The sequence below is a fragment of the Patagioenas fasciata genome, chromosome 25, assembly GCF_037038585.1.
Source record: "Patagioenas fasciata isolate bPatFas1 chromosome 25, bPatFas1.hap1, whole genome shotgun sequence".
In the NCBI taxonomy this organism is placed as follows: Eukaryota; Metazoa; Chordata; class Aves; order Columbiformes; family Columbidae; genus Patagioenas; species Patagioenas fasciata.
In genome coordinates, this window is record NC_092544.1 from 6,135,790 (window position 1) to 6,160,458 (window position 24,669).

General features: G+C 48.7%; 2 protein-coding genes and 5 long non-coding RNA genes across 26 annotated transcripts in view; 5 read left to right on the top strand and 2 right to left on the bottom strand.

The window, feature by feature from the left end:
- LOC139825587 (uncharacterized) overlaps positions 1-3,502 on the top strand; it is a 27,923-nt gene extending 24,421 nt beyond the window's left edge. For 2 of the 10 annotated variants that reach the window (XR_011735737.1, XM_071798995.1), the window contains one exon: positions 590-724. Coding sequence is in view for 8 of the 10 variants with exons in the window: in XM_071798995.1 (XP_071655096.1) it covers positions 590-702 (113 nt within the window). In the remaining 2 variants the exon portion in view is untranslated. Of the gene's footprint in view, positions 1-32; positions 725-3,156 lie in introns of those variants that run through there. The other 8 variants (XM_071798994.1, XM_071799000.1, XM_071798996.1 and 5 more) reach the window with 6 other exon arrangements.
- On the bottom strand, positions 1,200-4,558 carry LOC136112529 (uncharacterized). 3 transcript variants are annotated; one of them, XR_010652887.2, is made up of 4 exons: positions 4,370-4,554; positions 3,573-3,983; positions 2,946-3,086; positions 1,200-1,416 (listed from the first exon to the last, which is right to left on the bottom strand). It is a non-coding gene; the product is annotated as an uncharacterized lncRNA (long non-coding RNA). The 3 variants fall into 3 exon arrangements; XR_011735739.1 differs by having other exon boundaries at positions 3,573-3,787; positions 4,370-4,537; XR_010652888.2 differs by lacking the exon at positions 1,200-1,416 and adding an exon at positions 1,476-1,586 and having other exon boundaries at positions 4,370-4,558.
- Positions 4,559-7,854: 3,296 nt separating this feature from the next.
- On the top strand, positions 7,855-9,422 carry LOC136112386 (uncharacterized). The gene is made up of 3 exons (XR_011735741.1): positions 7,855-8,042; positions 9,045-9,122; positions 9,308-9,422. It is a non-coding gene; the product is annotated as an uncharacterized lncRNA (long non-coding RNA).
- A 902-nt stretch (positions 9,423-10,324) lies between these two features.
- LOC139825590 (uncharacterized) lies at positions 10,325-12,559 on the top strand. Its single transcript, XR_011735743.1, has 3 exons — positions 10,325-10,523; positions 12,046-12,159; positions 12,362-12,559. It is a non-coding gene; the product is annotated as an uncharacterized lncRNA (long non-coding RNA).
- A 562-nt stretch (positions 12,560-13,121) lies between these two features.
- Positions 13,122-15,476, top strand: LOC139825592 (uncharacterized). Its single transcript, XR_011735744.1, has 3 exons — positions 13,122-13,419; positions 13,968-14,036; positions 15,261-15,476. It is a non-coding gene; the product is annotated as an uncharacterized lncRNA (long non-coding RNA).
- A 2,646-nt stretch (positions 15,477-18,122) lies between these two features.
- On the bottom strand, positions 18,123-23,130 carry LOC136112530 (uncharacterized). Of its 9 annotated transcripts, none has more exons than XR_011735799.1 (6): positions 22,251-22,708; positions 21,262-21,394; positions 19,421-19,468; positions 19,174-19,322; positions 18,956-19,048; positions 18,123-18,284 (listed from the first exon to the last, which is right to left on the bottom strand). XR_011735799.1 is itself a non-coding variant. In XM_071799094.1 (5 exons), exons 1-3 carry the CDS (start codon positions 23,071-23,073, stop codon positions 19,314-19,316), a joined length of 984 nt encoding a protein of 327 aa, XP_071655195.1. In that variant the 5' UTR covers positions 23,074-23,130; the 3' UTR covers positions 18,123-18,284; positions 18,956-19,048; positions 19,207-19,313. The 9 variants fall into 9 exon arrangements, 4 of the variants coding, with proteins under 4 accessions (XP_071655195.1, XP_071655194.1, XP_071655197.1 ...); XR_011735797.1 differs by lacking the exon at positions 22,251-22,708 and adding an exon at positions 22,147-22,244; XR_011735796.1 differs by lacking the exon at positions 22,251-22,708 and adding an exon at positions 20,303-20,437 and having other exon boundaries at positions 21,262-21,827.
- The window catches only part of LOC139825618 (uncharacterized), a 128,812-nt gene continuing 126,736 nt past the window's right edge, over positions 22,594-24,669 (top strand). Inside the window, exon 1 of the long non-coding RNA XR_011735808.1 lies at positions 22,594-22,660. This is a non-coding gene — a long non-coding RNA (uncharacterized lncRNA). The remainder of the gene's footprint in view (positions 22,661-24,669) is intronic.

Below are 24,669 nucleotides of genomic sequence, written 5' to 3' on the forward strand. Positions count from 1 at the left end.
TTTGAAGCTAAAACTTGACTTTTCTCCCCCAGCTGTGTGCCAGGCTGAAGGCACAAGAAACGCGCACCTGTGACAGCAACATGCTCAAGGAAAACATGGAGAAAACATCCTGGGAAAAATTGTAGCTCTGCCGAATGAGTTTTGCTATCAACGGGCACAGGACAAGGCATTTGCCAGCTTGCCCAAGGCTACGCTACTGGTCCTGCTGCTGGTGACAGGGCACCCTGGGACAAACTGGTCAGGAGACGTGGCCGAGGACATAGGGACCGCCTAAGTATTCAGCTCTGCCTTGTCAGACATCTGCAAGCACATCTGGGCTCAAACACTTAACACAAAGAGTAGCACACCTGGCCCTCTTTTCTGACTCTCCCTTCCACCACTAACTTAGCCGAGATCCTCACTGACATCCTCTTTTTAATATTATAGTTTTCAGAATCTCAGCCATTCTGATGGACTCTGCAGCCCTGGCAGGGCAGATTCTCACCCACAGCCATGTACCTGGAGGGCTGAAAAGGTGTATTAAGCAAGTTAAAGGCATTTGAACAGTCAAGATACTTACAGGCAACATTTATTTCTGCATTTTCTGCAGGGTGCCTGCGTGGCTATGGGTCTGTCAACAAACCTCCATCTGCACCAACTGCGCATCACTGGGATGGAGCATTTTGCTTTGTTTTCTCTTTATACAATGTAATTCAAGTATAATGAATACAGTGTAATGTCTAAAGGGCCTCTGACATCTTTCTTTTCCTCCTTTCATCTTTTAATCTCTTGTTCCCTGTCCCTTTGGCAATCATCCTATGCTTTATTCTTTATGTCATGGTGCTCAGACTGGGTTTCAAAAACAAGCTCAAAACAGACATGATTTTTGCACTTGGCCACTGTGACATCCGTTTGCACACCTTTAGGAGTGGTTCTGGGTTCTGCAACAGAAATACAGCTGAATAACTCCAACGGGGAGTGGGTAGAACAGAATATCCCTGCATGCACACTTGCAAGGTATCTGTTACAGTGGGAATCTAAGCCTGAATGAAAATTGGGTTTGAATCACAACGTGAATTTTGGGGATTTTGATGAGAAGGCCCGGCTGTGCCCACTTGCCCTCCACACCCCACTGGTGGCAAACGAGAGCGCACCACTGCGCTTTGATTATGGCTTTGTGCTAAGATCTTACCCAGAGCATCTTTCCTTCAGAAACTGGAGATGCTTCTACTGCTTTTATTTTTAGTTCATGCAAAATTTCCAGACAACAACAGTTCTGTAAGCAGAAGAGAATCAACGGAAGTGCTTTGAATAAAAGCAGATCACAAAGTAGGCCTGGCATCTCTTCCTTCGGCCTCGAAGCGCTCTTCTAGTCATCCTTCCCAGATGAGTAATGCTGGCTGTGGAAGCTCCCATTTGTCAGTGAGGCTGCGTTGACTGTGGAAAATCAGCACTGTAGGTTAACCTGAGGCACACAGCAAACTGAATAAACACACCAGTGGTAGCAGATATCGTGAGAAAGTAAAGCGAGATTTCCAAGCAAGAAAGAAAAGTTCAGATGGAGGTGACTCAGTTGCTGAGTGTTTACCTTGGTCCGGCGTGCAAGTCTGGAAATAATAAAGTACGTTAATACATTGGCACACTTACAGCCATTGCTGCTTCAGCAAGGAGAAGTTACAACCTGCCTGACATACGTATGAAGTCAGGTTTTTTGTGCTTACATCTCATTCGCTTTTTGCTTTTTGGGGGGTGTTTGAACCGTGAGGATCATGGTGACGCTCCCCTCTGAGCAGGGGCGGCACAAACCCCATCTCACCTTGTTTAAACAAATTGTGTCAGATCGAGATTCTCCCGCTGGAACCAACAGACGCGGGCGCCGTGGGGAAGATCCCAACTGAGGAAATTCATGCTCATTAAAAAGCCGAGTTTACCCCCATTAAGATCATAGGGAAGATCCCAATTAAGGAAATCCACGCTAATAAAAAAGCTGAGTTTAAGGAAACCCACACTAATAAAAAAGCTGAGTTTACCCCCATTAAGATCGTAGGGAAGATCCCAATTAAGGAAGCTCACACTAATAAAAATGCCAAGTTTATCCCCATTAAGCAGCAGCAAAGTCCAGCCCAGAGGGCAGCGAAACCCCCAGTATTTTGCATTTGAGAAGAGCCCAGGATGTTCATCCCAGTTTGAGAAACAAAAACGGGGCAAAATGGGGATTTTGCTGTAAACGCGAGAACTTGAGCATCCGGGTGTTTCATCCGGGGGTCGCTCGGGGGGAATAAAATGCTTGAGGCCCAAAGGGATTTGTGGGAAATTGGCGACGGGCGTTTCAACTCCAATTGGGCATCGGGGGAATGGTTGGACTCGATGATCTTAAAGGTCTTTTCCAATGCAAGTTATCTGGGGATTCTATAAACCAGAGGGAACTGGGGGGGTTAAATTGTGGTGCAGGGGGGAAAAGTGGGGGACGTGTCCCCCCTTGTGGCCCTCATATCCCTTCCAGGTCCCCTTTGTCCCCCCACCCCCATGTTGCCCCTGATGTCCCCTCTATGTCCTCTGTGTCCCCCCCATCCCGTGTGTCACAGAGGCACCCCGATAGTTTTAGGCAGACAACAGGGTCCAAAACAAACTTTTATTCTGGTCAAAGAGGTGCAGCAGATTAACCGGTAAAGAACGGGGTTTTAGCTCTCCAAGAACATAAATACAGGTTCGAGTATCAGTTGAGGAAGTTATTGGGGTGCAGCAAATAATAACAATGGGGATCCACAGTGTGCACACACGTGGCTCACCAAACACAACGCCAGAGCCGCCCCTGACTCCGGGAAAAGTGTGCACTTGCCTGAATCTGGCAAGGAATTACTAAAGAAAATACATGTCCTTATATTTAAGCACGGAATACGCTCACTTTGCCTAAGTGAGGAAAAACAAACAGAGCCCCGCGATCCTGCAGGAATTATTTCACTCACCCACACTGGAGATGAGGGAATCCCGGTCCCCGGAGATCACCTCCGGCAGCCACCCTGCCTAAGGGGGAGGGCTCTGGCGGCAGCATTTGGCCCGTGCTCCGAGAGGCCCACACAACAGGCAGCCTGTTTCTGAGCATGGTTCTGAAAGAGCATAGAGATTTATTCTAGTCAGCAATGTAGAAAGATTTCTGTATATCTGTTTTGACAACAGAGCCAAGAAGACATGGAAGTGAAAAGGAAACAAGAACCATACGTAGAGCGGAGAATGGGATGAAGCGAGTACTTCAAATTAATACGTACAGAGACCAAAAAATCTCTAACCAGAGTGCTCCCCCAATTTATTTCACAGAAATTTTCATGTATAACAGAAGTTTGAATGTATATGTACTGCGAATAAATAAATTGTTTTCGGATTTCAGTAAAGCTTTGACAGTGTCTCTGGCAGCACTGTCCTGGACAAGGTGTCCAGCACACAGCTGGATAAACACACAGTGCAGTGGGTGAGCAACTGGCTGACGGGCTGGGCTCAAAGCGCTCGAGTAAATGGGGTCATGTTGGGTTGGACACCCATCACTAGTGGGTTCCACAAGCATCCCTCTTAGTGCCAGCAGTCCTGGCTGTACTTACAGACTGGGGCACGAGATGCTGGAGAGCAGCTCTGCAGAGGGATCTGGGCTTTCTGGTTGATGGCAAGCTGAACATGAGCCAACAGTGTCCCTGGAGCCAAGAGGGACCCGTGTCCTGGGGTGCATCCAGCACAGCATCGCCAGCCGGGCCAGGGAGGTGATCGTCCCGCTCTGCTCTGCACTGCTGCGGCCTCACCTGGAGCACTGGGTGCAGTTCTGGGCGCCACAGGATAAAAAGGATATAAAGCTATTGGAGGGTGTCCAGAAGAGGTTGGTGAAGGGTCTGGAGAAGAAGCCATATGAGGAGCAGACAGGCGAATGACACCCGGTGTGTCCGGACACCGCCTGTTACATCCTCGGGAGAAGCAGCTCACACCGGGCTCCAGTATTTTTCCATCACACTCCTGATACTCTTTTGAGCACAACAGAAAGACGAGAAAGAAGGTGCTTCAGTCTGTGCGGGGCTCACGGGCGGGCCCGGCACAGCGGCTGCACACAGGCTGCCAGTGCAGCCCCGTTCCCGCCGGGACTGCACCCGCACCAGACGCAGCGAACTCAACGCCAGGGGGAGCACCGCCCGCACTCGGCGGGAAAAGGGAAGCGCTGCAATGGCTCCCGAACGATCTTTCTCTCCCGCATTTAAGGCGCGGACACCTCGGGAAAGCCCGGGCGGGTCTGACACGGCCGGTGCCGCTGCCTGTCCACCCCGCTCCGCGCCGCCGCGCGGCGCCGCTCCCCGCGGCCCAGCGGCTCCCCCTGGGCCCGGCCCCGGCCCCGGCCCCGTTCCGCCTCGCCCACCTGGCGCTCCCGCTTGGCCGACGGCTCCTCCTTCACCTCGGTCACGAACACACACGGCACCGCCCGCTGCCCCGCGCCCCGCCGCCTCATGGCCCCGGCCACCCGAGCCCGCCCGCTCCCAACGCCGGACCAGCGCCGGGCGGAACTGCGGCTGCACCGCCCCGCGCTGCGCCACGGGAAATGGAGAACGGGACCGCCCGCCCGCCAGGAGCCCCGCGACGCGCCCGAGCGCTGGGGAGGGCGGGACGGGGCGGGGCGGGGCAGGGCGGGGGCGGTGGCCTCGGGGCACCTCCCCAGAGCCGCCAGCGAGGCGGGGGCCTCCCCTCCCGGAGGCGCCCAGCGCGGCCGCGGGCCTGGGGCAGCTCCCGGGCTCCAGGCGCCGTTCTCTCTCCAGAGCGGCTCCGCTGTGTTTTCGGCTCCGGGCTGAGGCAGCGCGCCCTGGCGGTGCCGTCGGTGCCGTTGGCCCGGCAGCCGTTCCTCGGGCTGTTTTCTGCTTGCCCGGTGCCGCACGCCCGGCTGGGGCAGGGATGCCCGGGCCCCGGGCCGTGGGGAACTCGCTGTGTCGGTTTTGCCCCCGTCAGCACAGGGGGCTCCGGGTGGTTCCCGGGCTCTGCGCCTCGGGATAAACCTTGGAAGCGGTGCTGGGCTGACCCTGCCTGGACAGCAGGTGCCCACCAAAGCTGCTCTGTCACTGCCCCTCAGCTGGGCAGGAGAGAGAAGAGAAACAAAGCACCCACGGGTCGAGATGAGGACAGGGAGACATCGCTCACCCATTACTGTCACAGGCAAAACAGACTCCGCTAGTGGGAATTAATTCAGTACCAATCAAATCTGAGCGGAGTAATGAGAAATAAAACCTAAATCTTAAACCACCTTCCCAACACCCCTCCATGCAAAGAGCTACAGTGAGGAAAATGTTGGGCAGAAGGGTTTTGCTTAAAAAATGGTCAATAAGCTTTGTCTTTGCATTATCAAAGGTTTGTTTCTCAGGCCACAGCTCCTTCAGCAAGGGGCTGGGTATTATTTAAGCCCCGGCATATGGGTTTGTTCCATTTCTCGTTAAAGAAACACTGGGATGGGAGACTCCGAAATAGCCCGATTTTCTGTAATTCACACTGAAGCAATGGAGATGAAGGAAGATGTCCGAGCTGGACGTGTCCCCTGGCCCATGATGGTGACATCAGGAGCTGGAGGAGCAGTTGGAACTTTCGAAACGTAACATTCTATACTGGCCGCAACCGCCTCTGTTGAGTTGGCCGGCTGCAGGAGGCACCAGCTGCTTCGTGCTGGTGCCTTCTGCGGGCATTGGGAGCTGCAAAAATGAGCCGAACTGGGAAAAACTGCAATTTCCAGTGTTCCCCGAATGCACAGGTAAATGCTGTAGATCTTAGAGTGCTTTGGATCCTTGATTTCTTGATACAGCCGTCTGTTATGTAAACGTAGAAGCTGATGTGTCTCTCTGGGTCGTGGCCACATCTGTAGATGAAATATCGGGTTTTTGGAAGTGGTGAGAAGAGGTAATGATCATCTGAACCGTGGGAATTTCTCATGTGAACTGCGCTCGGGTACTCAGGGAACACATAAAAGTCATGGGTGACGATCACTCATCTTTCGTATTGAATCAGGATTATATTGATTTTGAATACGTAGGCCACGTTTATAATTTCTGCTTTTAGTTCCTTCCTGAAGTACTGCAAAACAAGTTATTGAGAAGAAAGTCCTGCAACGTGTGTTTGCCCTGGATTTGAATTCCACCTGTTGAAGATCCAGGGTTGGGTGCTGGGCTCTCCATTGTCGCATCCATTTCGACAGTGGGGGTTTTGGCATTAATGCCCGGGAGCTGGGCTTTGGCTCCAGAGCCCAGTGTGTCCCAGGGGATGGCCCAGTTGTACTGACTGCAGCCCAAACGTGGCGTGGTTTGGAGATGCTGCTTTTAGACCCAGCTGGTAATGTCTGAACCTCCCAATGCACAGAGAGCTGGGAGATGGTGTGAGCAGTGCACTGACAGCAGTCTCACAACACCGATTCCCAAACTTGTCGTTTTTCGGTTTTTGCTGGGCATCTTTCTGGGTTTGATGTCCTGCTCCTTATTTCCCAAGGACCCATGTCCATTAATGGCAAGAGAGTCCAGTGCAGGATAAGTAAACGGCTTCGCTCCTGATCTGGTAACAGTTTGACATCAGGAAAGCTCAACTGACCTCATTCAGGATAACTTTAGAGTTATCTGGAGCTTATGAGAACTCTTAAGATAACTTTAAGAGTTCTAAAATATCGGAACATGGTCCCACAAAACCTTGGTGATATGGTCCCAGCAGCAGACCGCGTACTGCTCCATTTAGTCCATGTTTATTGTTCTGCTTACAATCGATGACAACTCTTTTCTCCTGCAGCAGAAGTACAGGCACATCCCATGTTTTTGGGAAAAGCGACCATCAGGCTGTGTCAGAGTCAACTGTGCCTTCCATCACACCCACCCTCGGAATATAAACGGGCTTTTCCTGCCACCTGACAACAGTGAGTAAAAAATATTTTCTCCACTCTCTGTTCATTGGAGTCAGTTCATGCACAAGAATGTCCTTGCAGTGCTTCGTGATCTCTACGAAGGTTCAAAACGTACCACGGTAAATCAGTGGCGTAGGATCTGCTGCCGCAGCGAGTTCAGAGCAAAGGAAGGAATTGTATTGGCGTTTGAATGGTGTTGCCACGTGACTGTTTCAGCTGTCGTGTGATGGATCTTCGTGTTGCAGGAAAGATGATGGCACAAGCGGTGATTTAGGTTGCCAGGATCCACAGAGTAGAAATGCTGCAGGAATCATTTGCAAGGTTAAATAATATCTGAAAATCAAATTATTTTTGGAAAGTAAAAAAGCACCATTACAAATTGTTTGTTTGTTTCTTTGTTTGCTTGTTGGTTTTCTCATTCCTCTCTAAGAGGAGCTCTTGGCTTCCAGCAGTGCTGCTCTCGCTGCAGTTCCCACATCCACAGCAGCGACCCCTGGCAGCTGGTGCTCTCCTAAAGCCAACGTAGGCACATCTTGGGTGTGCTGGGAGTCAGAGAAGATGCCCTGGAGGCCCAATGGACATGGGCAACCTCTAGAAGAGCCATGTCCGACAATCAGAACGAGAAAATAGATCCAAACCTTTCTCTTTTTACTGAAAAAATGCGTACATTCAAAGTCCATGTGTCCCAGAATAGCATTGTAAACATTTTAACTGCATTTGTCCTTTTTAATACTTAGAAACCCTGCTAAACCCATTGAAGGTGGAGTTGGCTTGCACTGTCCGGAGCTGATAATGTGCTGTTCTGGGCAGTGGCACAGTGAACTGTCAAGTTAAACTGCTGGATCTTACATTTTCTTGGCAGAATAGTTTTCCCAAACATCATAATCTGCCTATTTGATGATCCCCTCAATATGATAAAGAGTTCAAAAGTGCCCCTGCATGTCTGACCTGGGTTTGATATTCCAGTTCCCTTCTAACAAAATCATGTTCTTTTCTGCAGATGTGCCATTGCAAGAGGGTGGCCAAGAAAGGACTCTGCACCCCGCACATCTGCAAGAGCCGCTCAGAAATCAGCAGAATATTTTCCTGCCAGTTCACGCTCCGCTCATTATCAGCCTCAACAATGCTGAAGATGAGGAGGACGATGAAGGGGATGATGACAAAGAGAACTGTAAACAGATTATATTTTCTTCTACAAAGAAGTAGAATAGGGTCTTTTCTACACTTCACAACCGATTTGTTATAATAACCACGACCTATTTAGAAAAGAGTTGTTGACAAGTTTTGCAAACAGTTTCCTGCTGATCCCAAAATGTTGGAAGTGGTGCTCACCAGACGTGAGGCATCATTCCAACTCCTGCGAAATGCCTACCTGTATATTTCAATAGCGTTATCACCCACATACCTCTTTTGTATTAAATGAAGTTTAAAGTGTGATCCACAACTCCTAGGATGTGATCCGCAGTTCAGATGGCCATCAAATACTCTTCAAACTTTCTCTAAATTTGGGGACCCAATTCACTAGATTGATGGAATGTCTATGCGGTTTTATACATATATTTGTTTTGGTTTTGTGCTTTTTAAAAGTAGTCAAACGGTTGACTGTGTCTCTCTTAGAGATGAGGGGTTCCTGGGGAAGAATGAATTGCACGTTCCCAGAGAGTGAGGACGACCCCCTGTTAGTGCTTCCTGAGCCGGGGGCAGTAGGAGGGAGCCCCATGGATTCAAACCAAATCAAAGCCGGGGCTTTGCTGATCTCAGCAGCCTTAACTGAGACAGATGAGGAGCCCTCACTTCACCATCTCTGCCAGCAGATGTTCCAGGACAGGAACCGTGGGCAGAGGTTTTGTGACAAGCGTCCCTGGTGACGTGTTCAGTCAGAAGATTTCCTTTGGCTTGTCAATGAAGGATTGTGTTGAACGTGAGCACTGAGGGTGGGTTTGAATAGTTTCAAATCCACACACATTAGCTTCTTCCTGTGTGTTGTACCTGCCCTTCCATCGCTCCTGGAAACACCTGATATTAAGGAATCCTTGTTCCGTCCAGAAGCAGAGCTGACATTGAGAAAAAACCCACTGTGACCCAAATGAAATTGATGATGGTACATGATTACTAGGAATTGTTGAAGGTCTTTGTACAGATACCCAGTAATCTTTAAAACCATTTCCTACAGATGTTTCTGATTGGGTGCCTAAGACTGCTGCAGAAATGGAAGAGGAAAGAACCATAAAGGAAATATGCTATAAAACTGGTAAATATGAAACCAGTCAGTCTTTCCTAAATAGCAATGAAGACAATATACTGTGCCTTTTACTTGTTCTTTTTTAAAATATTTTATTTTATTTTATTTTATTTTATTTTATTTTATTTTATTTTATTTTATTTTATTTTATTTTATTTTATTTTATTTTAATTTTCCTTCTTCGCTGTGTTTAGGAGAGTATTACAGGATCCAGTACCCTCACAAACACCAATCGGCAGAAACTGTGTCTTCAGCTCAGGAGAAGGAAATATTACTCTTGGAAGCCATGGAGCGAGACTTACAGAAAGGCAAGTAATATTCATCTTCTCAGACAACATTTCCCATTAATGTTTACCATGTCTTTTTCCCCACATATATCTGCGTGCATAGTGTCTCAGGCATGGTGACTGCCTGTGTTGATTGTGGATGCAAAAGGTAGAAATGGGCTGTAAAACCTGCGTGTGCTATCTGGAGATCCACAACCATTCCATAAATTGGATCAGATAGGATCCGTAAATATCATTCATGGAAAGTGGGGAGCTAAAGAATGAGCAGGTTATTTGTAGCTCGTTCTTTACTTTGGAGCCGTAGCTTTTCTTTAACCTGTGTATTATAGAATTGTCTTAGAGACCGTGAGAGTTGTGCATCAGTTACAGCAGACAGGATCCAAACATCCAAGAGAATACAAAGAAGAATATAAGAGGAGAGGTTAAAGGACATTGCACTGAACTGATCGCTATCTCCCAGAGGCGGGAGGGAGAGAATGGCAGTGCCGTTCCCTGTGCTTGCACACCAGCAGCTCACACCTTCTGTCTGCTGCCTCTCCAGGTGATGGTAATACCATTCCTGCAACATTCAGGAATACAGAAAGAGAAGGCGAGAGCTGGGAAAGGAGGCACCAGCAGAGCGTGTTCCCAGGAGAGATTGTACTGGTTTAGGGTTACACTAGAAAAAAACACACAGCCACTTTTGCTTTCCTTTTTGATTTCCTTTTCCTTATTCGTTTTCCTTTACTGAACTGTTAGATGATCTAGCACGACCCAGCTAAATTCTGTTCTTAGTGTCAAATATGGACAATCCACGTTTGGATAGGACTCTCCATAAAGAACATGCTGTTTTAATCTTACCTTCCAGCCTCCAGGCTCCTGCAATGTGTCAAAACTGAGTAACTGCACAGCATTATAAAGTTTGCTTTTTCATTTTTAGGATTGAACAGTTCAGACCCCAAAGGAAAACCGAGTTACCACCCGAGGAGCCGCAGGCAGGACGATGAAACTGCTGCTTCTGTTCCTCGCGGGAGAGCAGCAGGAAGAAAAACAGATTGCGATTCTTCAGAACCTCGCAGACCAGCGTCTGTTTTCTACCGCAGGGTGGGCGGCACCCGAGAACCAAAGTTCAAGGGGTCTGCAGGTGGGCTTCTGCTGAAACAGGGTTCTCAAAACACCTCAGGTGTGCCTGTCTGTATGGTGCTGCTTTCTTATTTGTCCCTGCAGGTCCATGTGAAGTCATTTAGGCCCAAATATGGTCAAGGCTAAATTCGATCCAGCATGATTTTCATAAGTAGAGCGCAGCAGTGTCCACAGTCAGAAATGTAAAGCTTTATTAAGCTTTATGATTAGTCAGACAGTAGATTCATGACCAATAATTCAGTCATCTTCATAGCAGAAATTAATTTATTTCCCTAGGAAGAGGAATGAACACAATGTTCTGCACAAATATATCGATCCCCTCTTTCTACAGTATTTTTAATGTGATGCATTCTTTAGAAATATTTAGTAAATCTCAGAACAGTCCACCTTTCTCTTCCCATTTTACTCTATTGGTAGGTGTAGTTCTGCGGTAGAATTTCCGTTTCCTTTAGGAAACCCTTCCTGTTCAACATCTCTCCTCCCAGCAGGGGGTGAAGGAATGACCTTGCTTTGCATGGTGTTTTTCTACAACTGGGATCTCACTGGTGTTTTGGTTGTGATGGTTTGTTTTGGCTTCATAGCACCCCATAAACTGAAGCGGAAGTCCAGAACTTCTGCTGCATTCTGGCCTGAACTGAGGGGAAGCAAAAGTGGTCATTATGTGAGCAGGGAAAAGGAAGAAGAGGCAAAGCCACATCTTCCTGCAGAGTGGTAGGGGCCAGGTGAGGAGCCCTGTGGGTACTTTATACTGGCACTTGCCTCTTGAAGTTCTGTTTGCGGTTGGAGGTGGGCTTACCTATGCAACCAGTGCCATCACAGCTTTGGCCTTGTCGTTCGTAACACTTTGTGATGTTCACAAGTGCTGCCCGTACCCAGCATGTGTCTAAGTGCTGCAGACAAAAGGATCATTCCTAGTTCAGCCCAAAGGTCTCCTTCGGAGTCCACCAGTCTTCCTGGGCTCAAGCATGGGTGTTCCAGAGGTGCACACCCCCCTGTGCGGCACAGGGAAAGGGCAGGGAGTCAGCGCTTAGAGGACAGTTTGGATAAGGGGGTTGTGTTCACAGCTGCACTCCAGACGGTCTGAGAATAGAGAGACATTCAGAGAAAAGGACAGAGATGTTTTCCCAAAGCAATTCTTCCATTGAGCTCTTTGAGGGTTTAGGTACTATGATGACATGCATCTTGAAAACACCATCAATTTGATCAGATAGGATTCACAAATACCATGAATGAAAAGTAAGAAGCTAGAGCAGGTAATGTGTGGCTGGTTCTTTCCTCTGGAGCCATGGTCGTCTTTAACCTGTTATGCAGTTTTCTTAGAGATCAGCAGAGTTATACGTCAGGTGCTCAAGTTACACGAGACAGGATCCAAAGAGCCGACAAAAGAGAAAGAAGAACACACAACGGGAGGTTAAAGGACATTTTAGGTATCGCTGTCTCGCAGAGGCGGAGGAAGAGAAGGGCAGTGCCGTTCCTGTGCTCGCACACCAGCAGGGCCCACGTTCTCGCTGTTGCCTTTCCAGGGGATGGTGACACCGCTGCACCGCTGAACAGCACAGAGAAAGGAGAGAGCTCAGGAAGGAGAGTTCCAGCGGAGCGAGTGCCCAGCAGAAACTGGCGCTCCTTTGACAATGGAGGTAATGTACTTTGGCATCAGCTTCTCCTTGCTGAACACCTTACTGTAAATAAATGACTGAATAGATTTGAATTGGGCTGTCCACAAAAAAAATCCCTTCTTTTTTGGTCAATCTTGTTTTCAGCCTCTAGGACCCTGTAATGTGTCAAATTCTGAGTAACAGCACAACAGTCCTGTATTTCTGTTTGCTTTTTCGCTTTTAGGAATTCGCTCTTCGGATCCCAACGTCAAACCAAGTTACCAGCAAGGGCGTAAAAATAAGGCTGAGGAAACGGCCTCTTCTGTTCCTTATGTGAGAGGCGCTGGCAGAAAGACTGATTCTGACTCTTTGGAACCTCGCAGGTCAACATATGTTTTCTACCGCACCGTGAACGTCGCCCAAGAACCAAAGTTCAATGGATCCACAGGTGGGTTTGATTGTGATAGATTCATTGTTTTCAATATTTAGTATTATTTTATTCTCTTGGAAAATCGTGGAGTTTGGTCTTATCCAAACTTCTGATATCTATTTTGTGTCAATTTTTGTTACTTTTATTATTGTTATTATATTATGTTGGACAGGGGACTGAATTCATTCTCTTTCCATTCATCCAATGGGATATTTCAATTCATCTTTTTTCCGTCTCTCTGCTGTCCCCTTGATGGGATGTACTGTGTCAGAAACTTGACAAGAGCCTACAGGTGGGATTCAAAGTCCTGTATCTTTCTTTTTGGAAATCTGTTCCAGACGTGACCATAATTTTACATCTTTCACTTTGTTTTTAACTCTCCAATCTGTCACTTCATGTAGAAATTTAGTGGTAAATAATTTCGATAATCACAAGTGAAGAAAGTTATTCCATCTTACCAGTTTCGGTCATCTCGCTTAAGCTGAGCTGAATCTGCAGCTTGGGATGCCTCCCTATCTCGAATTTTCAATAAGGGAACCTCCTTAAGAGAGATTATCTGCGCTGTTACCGCGAATGCAGTCGAGTTCAATGAATCTCAGCACCACTGCCGCATCTTGGCATTAATACTTGTGTGTGTTTGGGTTGGGTGTGTTTGTCTCTTTGTTTTCTTTTAATGTTTGCTGTGGCTAAATGTGGACACGTTGGTACAGAGGTCACCGAGGAAACATTCTGAATTTTGTCATAGCAGCCACCATTACCACTGTTGCCAATTTTCCTTTCAGCAGCACCTGAGCCGTATGGTGGGAAATGCTCCAAACCAAAGCATCAGCTTGACACAAACAGAAGATTTTCGACCCAAACGGGAAACTATGGTAATGCTTACCTGTTGTGTTTGAACTGAAAAGCGTAGGATTATTTTGCAACTAATGATTTGAATTAGAAAACAAGAGAATTAATATTTTTAGCCAAATTTCACAGAAAACAGTGGTTGGGAGCTTACTCTGCTGCACAGTCAGCTGCCAGCACACAAACAGCCCATTGCCTTCTATCGAGTGCTTGCACAAGCAGGGATAGAAGAGGAGATTGCACTACGGATTTGTTTAATTGAACAGCAACTGCTGCCTTTGGGAAGATTTTCAACACCAGAATATTGACTTTGTTCCAGTGCAGGGTCCGTGGCGGAATCGCCTCCTTTGGCAGATCCGTGAGCGGAGGAAACGCTGCAAGGTTCCACAGCTCCATAAAGCACTGGAGCAAGTCCGTGTTTAACACTGGATGTGTTCCAGAGATGATGTGGGGTTCACTGGTGCTCCCGTTGATACTCCAACTGATAGAGCATTTAATTCACATACCAGACTTGGAGAGTCTTTCCTGAAATTGCAGCTGGAATTAAGAAACAATGTCTATGTTTATTCGACAGACAAATGTTCTCCGGGATTTTACAGCGCACCACGTTGGAGGAAAAGAAATGCACGTGAAAATGCTCACTGTAAGTTTAAAACAACCGTTCGGGTCACTGCTCGAGAGAGATTTTTACAATTCATTCTTTTTTGCAAAAGCAACATCTCTCCCCACCTGGAAAATGTGAAGTTGGTCTTAAAGCCGTTGCTGCCAAAATCCACCAGGTTCTAAGCAATGCTGAGCCATTAAAGAACAGAGAACAGCTCGTTTGTTTGCAGACATGTAATTTTGGCTGGATGACTCACCCGTGACGCCTGATGTTTTACAGCATCGCTGATATGAAAGCAAAGCATTGGAGTCTGTACCTCATGGCCCTTGGAGCAATGGTTCAGTTTGAAGGCTGTTGAGCGCTGCCCTTTCTTGAGTTCATCGAGCAAGTTTTATTTTAGTTCCCTCTCCACTGGGGGATCTCCAAAGCCGCCCCTGAGCTCCCAGCAGAGGTGACAGCAGCGGGGACGCAGGCGCTGGTCAGCCCAGCCCTGCTGGGAGATCCCTGGCCCTGCTGAGCTCGCCTGTGTTTCGCGGCTTCAGGCAGGCGCAGCCTCCCGCTCTTTCTCACAGCAGAGCGGGAATCCCAGACACAGCCATAAGGGCCCAGAGTTTCTCGCAGGCCTGTGTTATCTAACACAGAGGTTCTGCTCATCGGGCACACAGGGTCAGTAGGACAATTGGTGTGACGTGTGTGCTGTTCTACAGACAGGTGCAAGTCACTGGAGCGTATTTACATTCAACCAACCTCCTCGCCAAGCCTTCTGCTCCATCCCCATACAGATGGTCCCGTGGGTGTTTGGAGAGCACGAGCTTGCTCTGGGAGATCGGTCCAGAGCGGGTGGCTCAGGAAAGTGCAACTTTGTGACTTTGTGTTCCAAAGCCCAGGTGACCCAGCGGTCAGTTCCAGTTCACCCGGGCAGTTCCCTGTTCTGTATGGGGCCTTCTGACTCCAGCCCGAGATGCAAATTCTGCTGAGGCACCGCACAGATACAAACAACCCCAAACCGCCTTGTGAAACCCTCCAGCAGCTGTGCTGCTGCATTTGGGCTCTTTGTGCAAGCACCAGATCTGCTGGGGAAGGTTTTAGAGGAAAAAACTAGAGCAGCACATTTCCAAGCACGGGTGGATTACAGTAGGATGATTGGTTTTCCCGTTGCTTCTAGAACTGCTGAAAGTTTAATTTTTAAAATGTTTCTGGAAAAGTATATAGGTTTGCTCTAATACATTCTGCACAAAACGTTATGTACATCTGTTTTTACAGAGGAGCCAAGAAGCCTCGGAAGCAAATAACAAAGGAGAAGGATGCGTAGACATGAGAAAGAGATGAAATGAGTGCGTTAGTTTACAAGAAAATCAGCTGGAAAATCTAAAGATGAAAAAGCAGCAAATTCAAAAACTGAGATGCAGGAAGGGCACTGTAACATTTCAGAACTGATAGAAGTGGAAATTTAAAAAGTATGCTCTGTGTGGTCATATATAAAGGTCTTCAATACATTTTATCTGTTTTGAAAATTTGGTAATTTAAATTATTTTTACAGACTGTTTTTAATGCACAATTAATAAAAGGAATAGGAACTATCAGTTTGACTTTGGGCTTTCAGGGGACTTTTAATGTCACCAGCAACACCCATGCATTCTAGAAAGGAATTGTTTCCGTGCGAACGCCAGGGCCTTCGATGGTTCCGCTGTTTGCTGGGTGCTCGAGGGCTCAGTCGGAGTTTGATCTTGAGCTTGTGCCACTTTAGCAGGGCAGCAGAACCGCGCGATGAACTAAATGACCTGTGCAACAGAACTTTCAGAGTTAACTGGAATATGCTTGACACACACTTTAAAGCGTAAAATATTTGATTTTTACCCCAATCCACAAAAAGGGCTGCAACTCCAGGCCTGTCAGCCTGACCTCGGTGCCTGGCAGGGCTGTGGAGCAGATCATCCTGAATGCAATCACACAGCACCCTCAGGATGGACAAGGGATCAGACCCAGCCAGCACGGGTTTAGGAGGGGCAGGTCCTGTCTGACCAACCTGATCTCCTTTTATGATCGGGTCACCCACCTGGTGGACGAGGGGAAAGCTGTAGACGTGGTCTATCTGGACTGCAGCAAAGCCTTTGACACTGTCTCCCATAATGTACTCCAGCAAAAGCTGGCAGCCCATGGCTTGGACAAGCGCACTCTCTGCTGGGTTCAGAACCGGCTGGAGGGCCGGGCCCAGAGAGTGCTGGGGAACGTGGCTGCATCCAGCTGACCAGTCACCAGTGCTGTCCCCAGGGTCACTGTTGGGTCCAGTCCTGTTTAACGTCTTTATTGATGATTTAGATGAGGGCATTGAGACCATCATCAGGACTAATGGACAGGAAGCTCAACAGGAGCCAACAGTGTGCCCAGGTGGCCAAGAAGGCCAATGGTGTCCTGTCCTGTACCCAAACCAGCGTGGTCAGCAGGACAAGGGCAGTGATCCTTCCCCTGTGCTCTGCACTGGGGAGGCCACACCTGGAGTGTTGTGTTCAGTTCTGGGCCCCTCAGCTCAGGAAAGAGATTGAAGTGCTGGAGCGGGTCCAGAGAAGAGCAACAAGACTGGGAAAGGGACTTGAGCACAAGCCCTATGGGGAGAGGCTGAGGGAGCTGGGCTTGTTCAGTCTGGAGCAGAGGAGGCTTAGAGCTGAGCTCAGCACTCTCTAGAACGACCTGAAGGGCAGTTCTAGCCAGGGGGGATTGGGCTCTTCTCCCAGGCACTCAGCAATAGGACAAGGGGGCAGGGGCTTCAACTCTGCCAGGGGAAATGGAGGCTGGAGATGAGAAAGCAATTCTGTGCAGAGAGAGTGGTCAGCATTGGAATGGCTGCCCAGGGAGGTGCTGGACTCACCGGCCCTGGAGGTTTGTAACCTGAGATTGGCCATGGCACTGAGTGCCATGATCTGGTGAACGGACTGGAGTTGGACCAAGGGCTGGACTGGATGATCTCTGAGGTCTTCTCCAGCCCAGGCAATTCTGTGATTCTGTGAATTATCTCCAGTTTTAAGAAAAAAACCAAACTAAAGTGTTCTTCTGGGTGAGGATGGACCAGGCTCAGGATCAGTACCAGTGGTGCTGCAGGAGCAGGTGTCTCCCAGCACAGACACACCGTGGGGACCTGTGGACCTCAGCACCCCTGGGCCCCACCATGGCCCAGTTCAGCAGCCCTGGGCCCGAGGGCTCGGTGCAGGGACAGCCCCACACCCAGGGGCAGAGCGGTTCCTGCTGCTGTCCCGAGGGTCACCAGCCCCAGGCAGCCCTGAGCCAGAGCGCAGGTGTCTGAGCTGGGCTGGGCTGAGCTGGAAGGGGCTGGAAAACAGCTCATCGGGAGGAGGCGATGGGAGAAGGTGCCGTGCGTGTGGCACCGGGGATGAACTGACACCCTCAGTTTGGTATCTGGATCCGTGCTGGGCTTGCACATGGACTAAGCCCCAGCTCAGAGCACAAACTGCTGCTCCCAGCCCTGGGTGCCAAGCGCTGGTCCTGCTCTCCCCTCCCTGGTGCAGCCCGAGTGCACGACTGCCCTGCCTGCTCCTGCCCTGGGGCCTGGGGAGCTCGGGTGAAAAGGAAAGACGGACTGGTGTGGGCATGGGATCTCTTAAGTGTCCTGGGATTGCTTTGCTAATCACTCTGTAAGGGTTCCTGGGCTATTAAGTCCATAGGTACCCAGAGAGGCAAATAAGTCCAGGAACCAACTTTCCAATTAAGGTTGCCTTCTTACAAAAAAAGACACTTCCATTTTCTCATCAGCAACAGACTGAAAGATGGCAGCTGAAGCAGCTTCTGCTTCTTGTGAAAACAGGTAACAACAGATGGTTCCACCCAGCTGATCCTTAGTTGCTTCCTGCACAGGAAACCTGTCCATTAATTCCATCTTTAGTGCACAGGAAGGGCCTTGCTGATGTTCCTGTGTAGGCAGCGAGTGTGTGGATGTCAGGCTTTCTGCAGATTTGTTATGGAGTTTTCCTGTTTCTTTTAATTAGGAAAACCTTGCTGTGGACTCCTGAAGTCTCCCATAAGCTGGTGGGTTTAGAGAAGGACGGGGAGCTCCAGCGAGCTCAGGGAGGACCAGGCAGCATCACAGGCAAAGCAGACGGGAACTCCACTGGGTGAACATTAATGGAATTTATTGACAGATGGAACCGGCACCTCTCCCCCATCTTTGGGTGGATCCCCGTGCACCCTGAACCGATACAGGCAGGTGTAGTCCGGGTGGCCCCAGTTGCTCAGCACTTGCAGCCTGATGTAATTCACGACCCCAGGGAGCTCGTTCTGCAATGACAAGGAGAAATGAGTTGCCTTTTCCTCTCTGGCCCGTGAGCACTGACAGAAGCGCCGCAGCTTCCTTCCTGCTGCCCCGCGGGGGCTTTTGAGCTGTCCTGGTCAAGATGTTCTTATCCTGTTCTACCCCATTGGGCCACGAGAACAGCAAAGGAAGAAGCAGCGACCACGTGGCTCAGCAAATACGCTGGAAAGCTCTCACCTGCTTTGTGGCACTGGCTTCCACAGTCAGAAGACCCCGTGCTGGGGTCACTATAACGTCTCTTTGCCTTTTCTAGAAAGCCATGGAAACAGAATGGCTTCCCTGTCTCTGGTCATTGCCTGCACCTACAGAACCCTCAGGAAGCCCAGTATTTCTGGTCCCTAACTGGCAGACCAGCAGTCGTGCATCCTACGGGATGTGGCCGCTTGTGTGCACTTGGGGTCCAGACAGTCAAGCTGGTTCCAGCTTCAACTGTGGTGCTTCTAAGCACTAAGCACCCAAAATGAAAGAGAAGATGGCAGCGCAGGCATCCGCCTCCAGGAAGTGAAAGCAGAAGAAAGGCCAGCGTGGCACACGCTCAAGGACAGGGCTGCCTGTACCCTTTGGCAGGGAAGCCTCTGACCATTCAACTGCATTTCTCCTCCTCTCCTACAGTTCCCCTCCCTCTGTGTCCCCGTACCTTCAGCTGGAAGGTCTGGCTGGGATTCAGCGCCGCCAGGAAAGTGAACTGTCCCAGGAACGTTCCCTGCTCCTCGCGTTCTTCCTTGAAGCCCTGCAGAAAAATGGGGTGGAGAAAACAAGAACGTCTGGTGCACCATGGAAGACCGAACTTCAGCCGGTGAAGTACGGGGTCATTTCAGCTACGTGGTCCAAGGACAATGAGCACAAGGACAAGACCTGAAGCTGCAGGGGGCAGCACGTCACACTTGCCTACTCAACGAGTCCAGGCTGGCAGCCAGAAAAGGAGCAGACGCTCCCAGGGAGAGGGAGGTGACCTGGGGATCACAAATGCCACTGGGGCTGGAAGCCAAGAAGGTCTAGGACACCTGTTGAAATAATAAAAGAGATAAAATGAATTCAAAAGATGGTTTGTAACTTATGGATGTAATTCGGAATACACAGGAGTGCTAAGCTACAGACTCACGGCAGCCACACTTCTTGCATCCTGCTCTGGTGTTGTCCTTATTGCCACCTGAAAGAGAAAATCTCATCAATTTGATGTTGCTAAGCAGAACTCTCAAGTTTCTTTTAAATCTGGCCTAACAAAGTCACCATGCAGACAGGAGTTATCACTTCTCCGGATACTAAATACACTAAAATCTCTTAAAAATAACTTAAAGAAAAGCAAACCAGTGCATTTCTAAGGTCACTTTTCTGTGCAGCAATTTATCAGAACAAATTTGGCGACTATAAACGGCTATGGATCATTTAGTTTTACATAACTTATTGCCAAACCCCCACTTGATTTATTATGACCTTTCCATTATAATTCTAACAATTATTCAACTTCTCTGAAAGCTTATGCATTTCTTCAGTTACAGTATGAACACAGTAACAGCTGTGACACTCCAGTGATCCACAACAAGTGTACTTATAAATTATAGCAGTGCGTGGGTGCTGACAGACATTCAATGGAAACTCTGAAGTAACTGACGTTTGAATTGCAAGACTTGTCTTAAAAAGGCAATTAAAAAAAGATAAATAATCACTCCTGAAAAGTGGCAAAAGACAGAGAGAAAAATGTTTTAAAAAGCGAAACAAATTGCGAAGTGATTCTGAATCCAGGAAACGTGGCACCAAATACAAAGAACTAATGGGTGCAAGAAAGTAAATGTGAATTAAAGTTAAAAGAGTAACAGAAAAGCGTGGAGATAGCGGATCAGAACAGTACAAACTTCAGTTACAGAAAGTGCGCAATTTTCCCATCTGAGCCCACAGTTTAGTTAAACAGACACAAGAGGACAGGACTCTGAAAAAGAGAAACCCCAGAGACCCATCCTCAAAACCAGATCGGTGGTATTTTTACCTTCTGAGCCTGTGTAATGAAAGTCACAACTGAATTTCCAAAATAAACAGGTGCCTGTCCTGGTTTTGTTAACAAACAAGTTTCTCTTGTAGTGAATTTCCCTGTCAGCGAAAGCTCCATATCAGCTGCATTTTCCTGGAGAACCAGATCCATGTTTTGGTGAACACAGCAATGGGATGTGAGGTTATTGATAAGGATGGATGGACATCTCGTGAGAGGGACAACGAGAAACAGGTGACCAAAAACTGACCAACTGTGTATAACATCCCATTCACGTGAATACTTCATAGAAAAGTGGGAGATCACGAGGATCTCGTCCCTTTTCCCTGTGGTGACATTAGGAGAGGACCTTGCGAGTCGTCCCTGTGAACTGAGGCCAGTGACAGACTGAATCCAGCTCCGGTTGCTGCAGAGTCCAGTCCAGGACTTCGGGTGCCTGCTCTGCAGTTGCCGGGACTTTCAAGATCGGTTATGTATATTTTGTATTATTTTCTCTATTTTATCAGTAGCATTAGTAAAACATTTTTAATTTCCCAACTCTCTTCCCTCTGTCCTCCTTTCCCTCCCGATCGCCTGTGCTGAGTGGGAAGGGCAAAAGGGGGAAGTGGGGGGAGAGGGGTTTCACAATACATCTGCCAGGGTTTGATTGTCACCCCGCAATTGAACCTCGACAGTGCCCTTCTATCTTCAGCTGAACAGAGTATGAAAAAATCAGTGCCTTCAACAGTTATATACAGTTTTCTGCATAACTAGGTCATTTATGTAAATAAATAATTAAGCAAACATAACAAGAAACCCATGACGGAAATCAGAAAACCAGAAAGGGGGTACATCATCTCCAATAATTTAAACTTTGATTTACTGAGACAAGCACTGTCTTCAGAAAAACTTACTCAAATAAACAGAGAACCCTTCAAACCCCAGGCTGGAAAACTCACTTGAAAACTTGGACAACTTACTGGTCTATGCCATGAAGAGTGCTGGAAAGCTGAGCAATAACAATACATACGCTCCATTATAACACATGGTTTTCTGCCATCATCTTCAGGGTCTATAAACTCAGCAGTGCTTAGGCGCATGTTTTACGGCTGTCTTTTGAGGGAAATCCAGGAGGGTCAAGGAGGTAAGGAACAGGGAAGGAAATGTCAAGAAACAAGGAACAAAAGTACACCTGTACCTTGCAATGTCATGTCAAAGAAATACTCAAAACAGCCAAACGCTGCTCACGTCTCAGGATCAAGAAAGAACGATGAAGCAATGGCCGTATGTTGGTCTAACGTACATCTAAACCCCTTGCAAACAGAGCAGGTGTTCCTGCTTGTCCTGCCTCCCCACCATTCTCAGCGGGTCTATTGAAGCAATAATCTAGTGGGACACAAACAATCCAGAACAAAAAGCGGCAAGGAAAACCAAGCCTAAGAACAACCACCACTCTTTGGATCCAGCTTTACAGAAGGTGGCTTATACTAACAGGCGACAGGAACACAGCACTTGGTCCTCATCCACGCGAAACGCTGCGGAGAGGCCCCGCAGGCCTAGAAGGGAGCGAGTGCACGGCTGCGCTCAGCCCCTGCCCGCTTCCCTCAGCCCGCTTCCCGGCCTCCCTCCCGCTACCGCAACGCCGCCTGGTTCAGAGCCCCGGCTGTGCCGCCCGGAGCAACGCTTCTCCACGGCAGCCCCGGGAAACGCGCCCGCCCCGCCTCTCGCTGCACGCGCGGCCCCGCCACCTTCCCGCGTCATTTTCCATCGGCCCGCCGCTTATTTCCCCTTTCCAACACGCCAGCCGTGGGCCCAGGCGGCCACTGAGACTGCCGGCCCCGCAAACCTGGCTGGGAGCCCCTTACCCGGCAGCGCCTCCGCACCTCCCGCCGCCGTCCTCGCCCGGACTGGGCTGGCGGCGCCGCCTCTCCCGCCGGAAGGCTTTGCCCGGCGCACTCTTGGACCGTACCTCTCACAGGGAGGACGGGGGACCTCAGCACCGGGCGGGAGTCACGGGGAGGGGCTGCAGATGTCTGGAGAAGGCTGCAGGTCTTTCTGAAAGGAAGTTGTTCCTCAGTGACTCCCGTAGAGACTTCAAACGGGGACTCATCCCTTCGTCCTTCTTCCTTCCTCCTGGCTTGGGCAGCCACCTCCCCACCTCCCTGGGCTGCGTAGATGCGTCCGAGATGGCGGGAGGTTCGGAGGGGCGGGCAGCGTTGCAGGCGAAGCGTAACCGGCTGCCGGGCCTGGATGGTTGGTCCCCTGCTGGGACTCGCTTTTCCCCACCATGAGCAACATCTGCATCCAGGAGCCCCCCACCAACGGCAAGGGGGCTCGCCGGGGGCAGGGGCTGCCGTGGGCGAGCCCAGGCCGGCGGGGGTGAGGGAGCTGCGCTGCCCCGCAGGGAGGGGGCTGCGGGCGGGAGCCGCTGCTGGCGCGCGTGCGCGGGGCGTGGGGCGCGGGGCCGCTCGGGGCGTGGATCGCGCGCTCTGCGAGGAGCCGGGTGCGGGGGTCGCGGTGTGCACAGGGGCTGCTGCTGAATGGTGCGGGGTGTGAAGGAATTGCGTGTGGCAGGGCTGGGGGAGGTGAGGAGGACACGGGTGTGGTGGTGGCGGTGGTGTCCGCGTTGCGGGCCGGTTTGAATAGTTTGAGGCGGTGCAGCCCCTGAAGATGCGGCCTGAGGCGAAGGCGGTGTGTGCTGTGTGGGGCCATGGCACAGCAGCCCTTGAAGGGTTTCGTTTCCTCTGTTCTTGACTGTAGCCTAAGTTCTTCATTTTAATATGATCTTTCATTTGATTTAATGGTATTGCTCATGAGAGAGGTATAATGCCTTTGGAGATTTAAGGCATAATTGTGTTTCCTATGTTGCTTCATTATGGAAGCGAGAAAGGGTATCTAGGTTTCTCTCGTGTGTCGGGTACCACAGCTTATTGGCCTCAAAGCCTTGCTATGTGTATCGATCCAGAACTGCATCTTAGGAACTGGCAATGCTGTCTGGGATAACAGCAGCTGCCTGGCACATTCGAATGTCTGCTGCTGTTAGTAATGTAAGGAGTTCAGAAGCACTGGTTTAACTTAGCAAAGATATTATTTGCACAGTGACAAAGTTACGATAAAACTAATGATGTATTTATCTCTATAGGTTTTGTTGAGGACAACAGCAGGAGATATAGATACAGAGCTATGGTCAAAAGAAGCACCAGAAGCATGTGGAAATTTCATCCAGCTTTGTATGGAAGGCAATGACTGAATGGGATAGGAGCTGTTAAAATTATTTTATATTCAGTGTTGTTCTCTTCGTGCCTTTTCTGTAAAATAGAGGTTATAACTATGGTTTAACTTTAATATGTTGATGAATTTATCTCTATTTAGTAAATATTGACTAACATTCAGACAATGTTTTTTAAGGTTATTAAGCAACCCAGTGAAAAAAAATCGATTATGTATACCTGAAGAGTTGTATGTCAGAGGCTTTGGGGAGGTTCATTTTCAGCAAGTGTTTACAAAGTCTAACCGCTTCTTTAATGTATGTATGAAATGGCAATGATAGAGTATTGGACAACCTCCGAAATTCTCATTTCTGTATCAGCATTTTTACTTTTTTTTTCTTTTTGTGCTTCTCATGTTCCATTTGCTGTAGTTTTTTTGTTGATGGCAGCTCTGTAATGCTCTTTGCAGTGGGTACAAGAACGAGAGTCTAAACTGTGTATGCTTGCAGTTCTGTTGGACAGAAGCCAACATATTGTGACTGAGTGGTTCCAAAAGAACGTAAAGAAATACTTTTGAACAATTCTTATAGATGGTTTTTTGTCTTAATTACATTCTCTGGATGCGTGTACATTTGATGCCTATTTGAGCCATCATATCTTGAAAGTACGGTTTGTTACTTGGGTGTTGCTCTGTTAGAGATGTTGCATTTTTAATATTTTTTTTTCTGTTTTCAGAGTTGTCAGCATTGAAGAGTCTGTGAAAATTAATCAAGGCAGAATGCTTAAATTCCATCTTGCTGTTTTCAAACTGATGCTTTACTATCCTGATTGTTCTGTCTCAGGAATAGAGCATCTCTGAATATTAGTGGTTCATTGCAAAACAACGCATTACAGTTGTTTGAAGCTTGTACATTTAGCAGGGCAAAAAGTTCTTTTAAAAGAATGCATAGAATATGAAAGTAGCAGGCTTGAAGTTTATTGGCTGTTAATGAAATAGTACTTCAAGCTTTACTATGGCCCAAAGAGTTGCAGTGAATGGCATCCAATCCAGTTGTTGGCCGGCCACGAGTGGTGCTGCCCGGGGCTCAACACTGGGGCCAGTTCTGTTCAATCTCTTTATCAATGATCTGGACAAGGGGTTCGAGTGCAGCCTTAGTAAGTTTGCAGATGACACCAAGC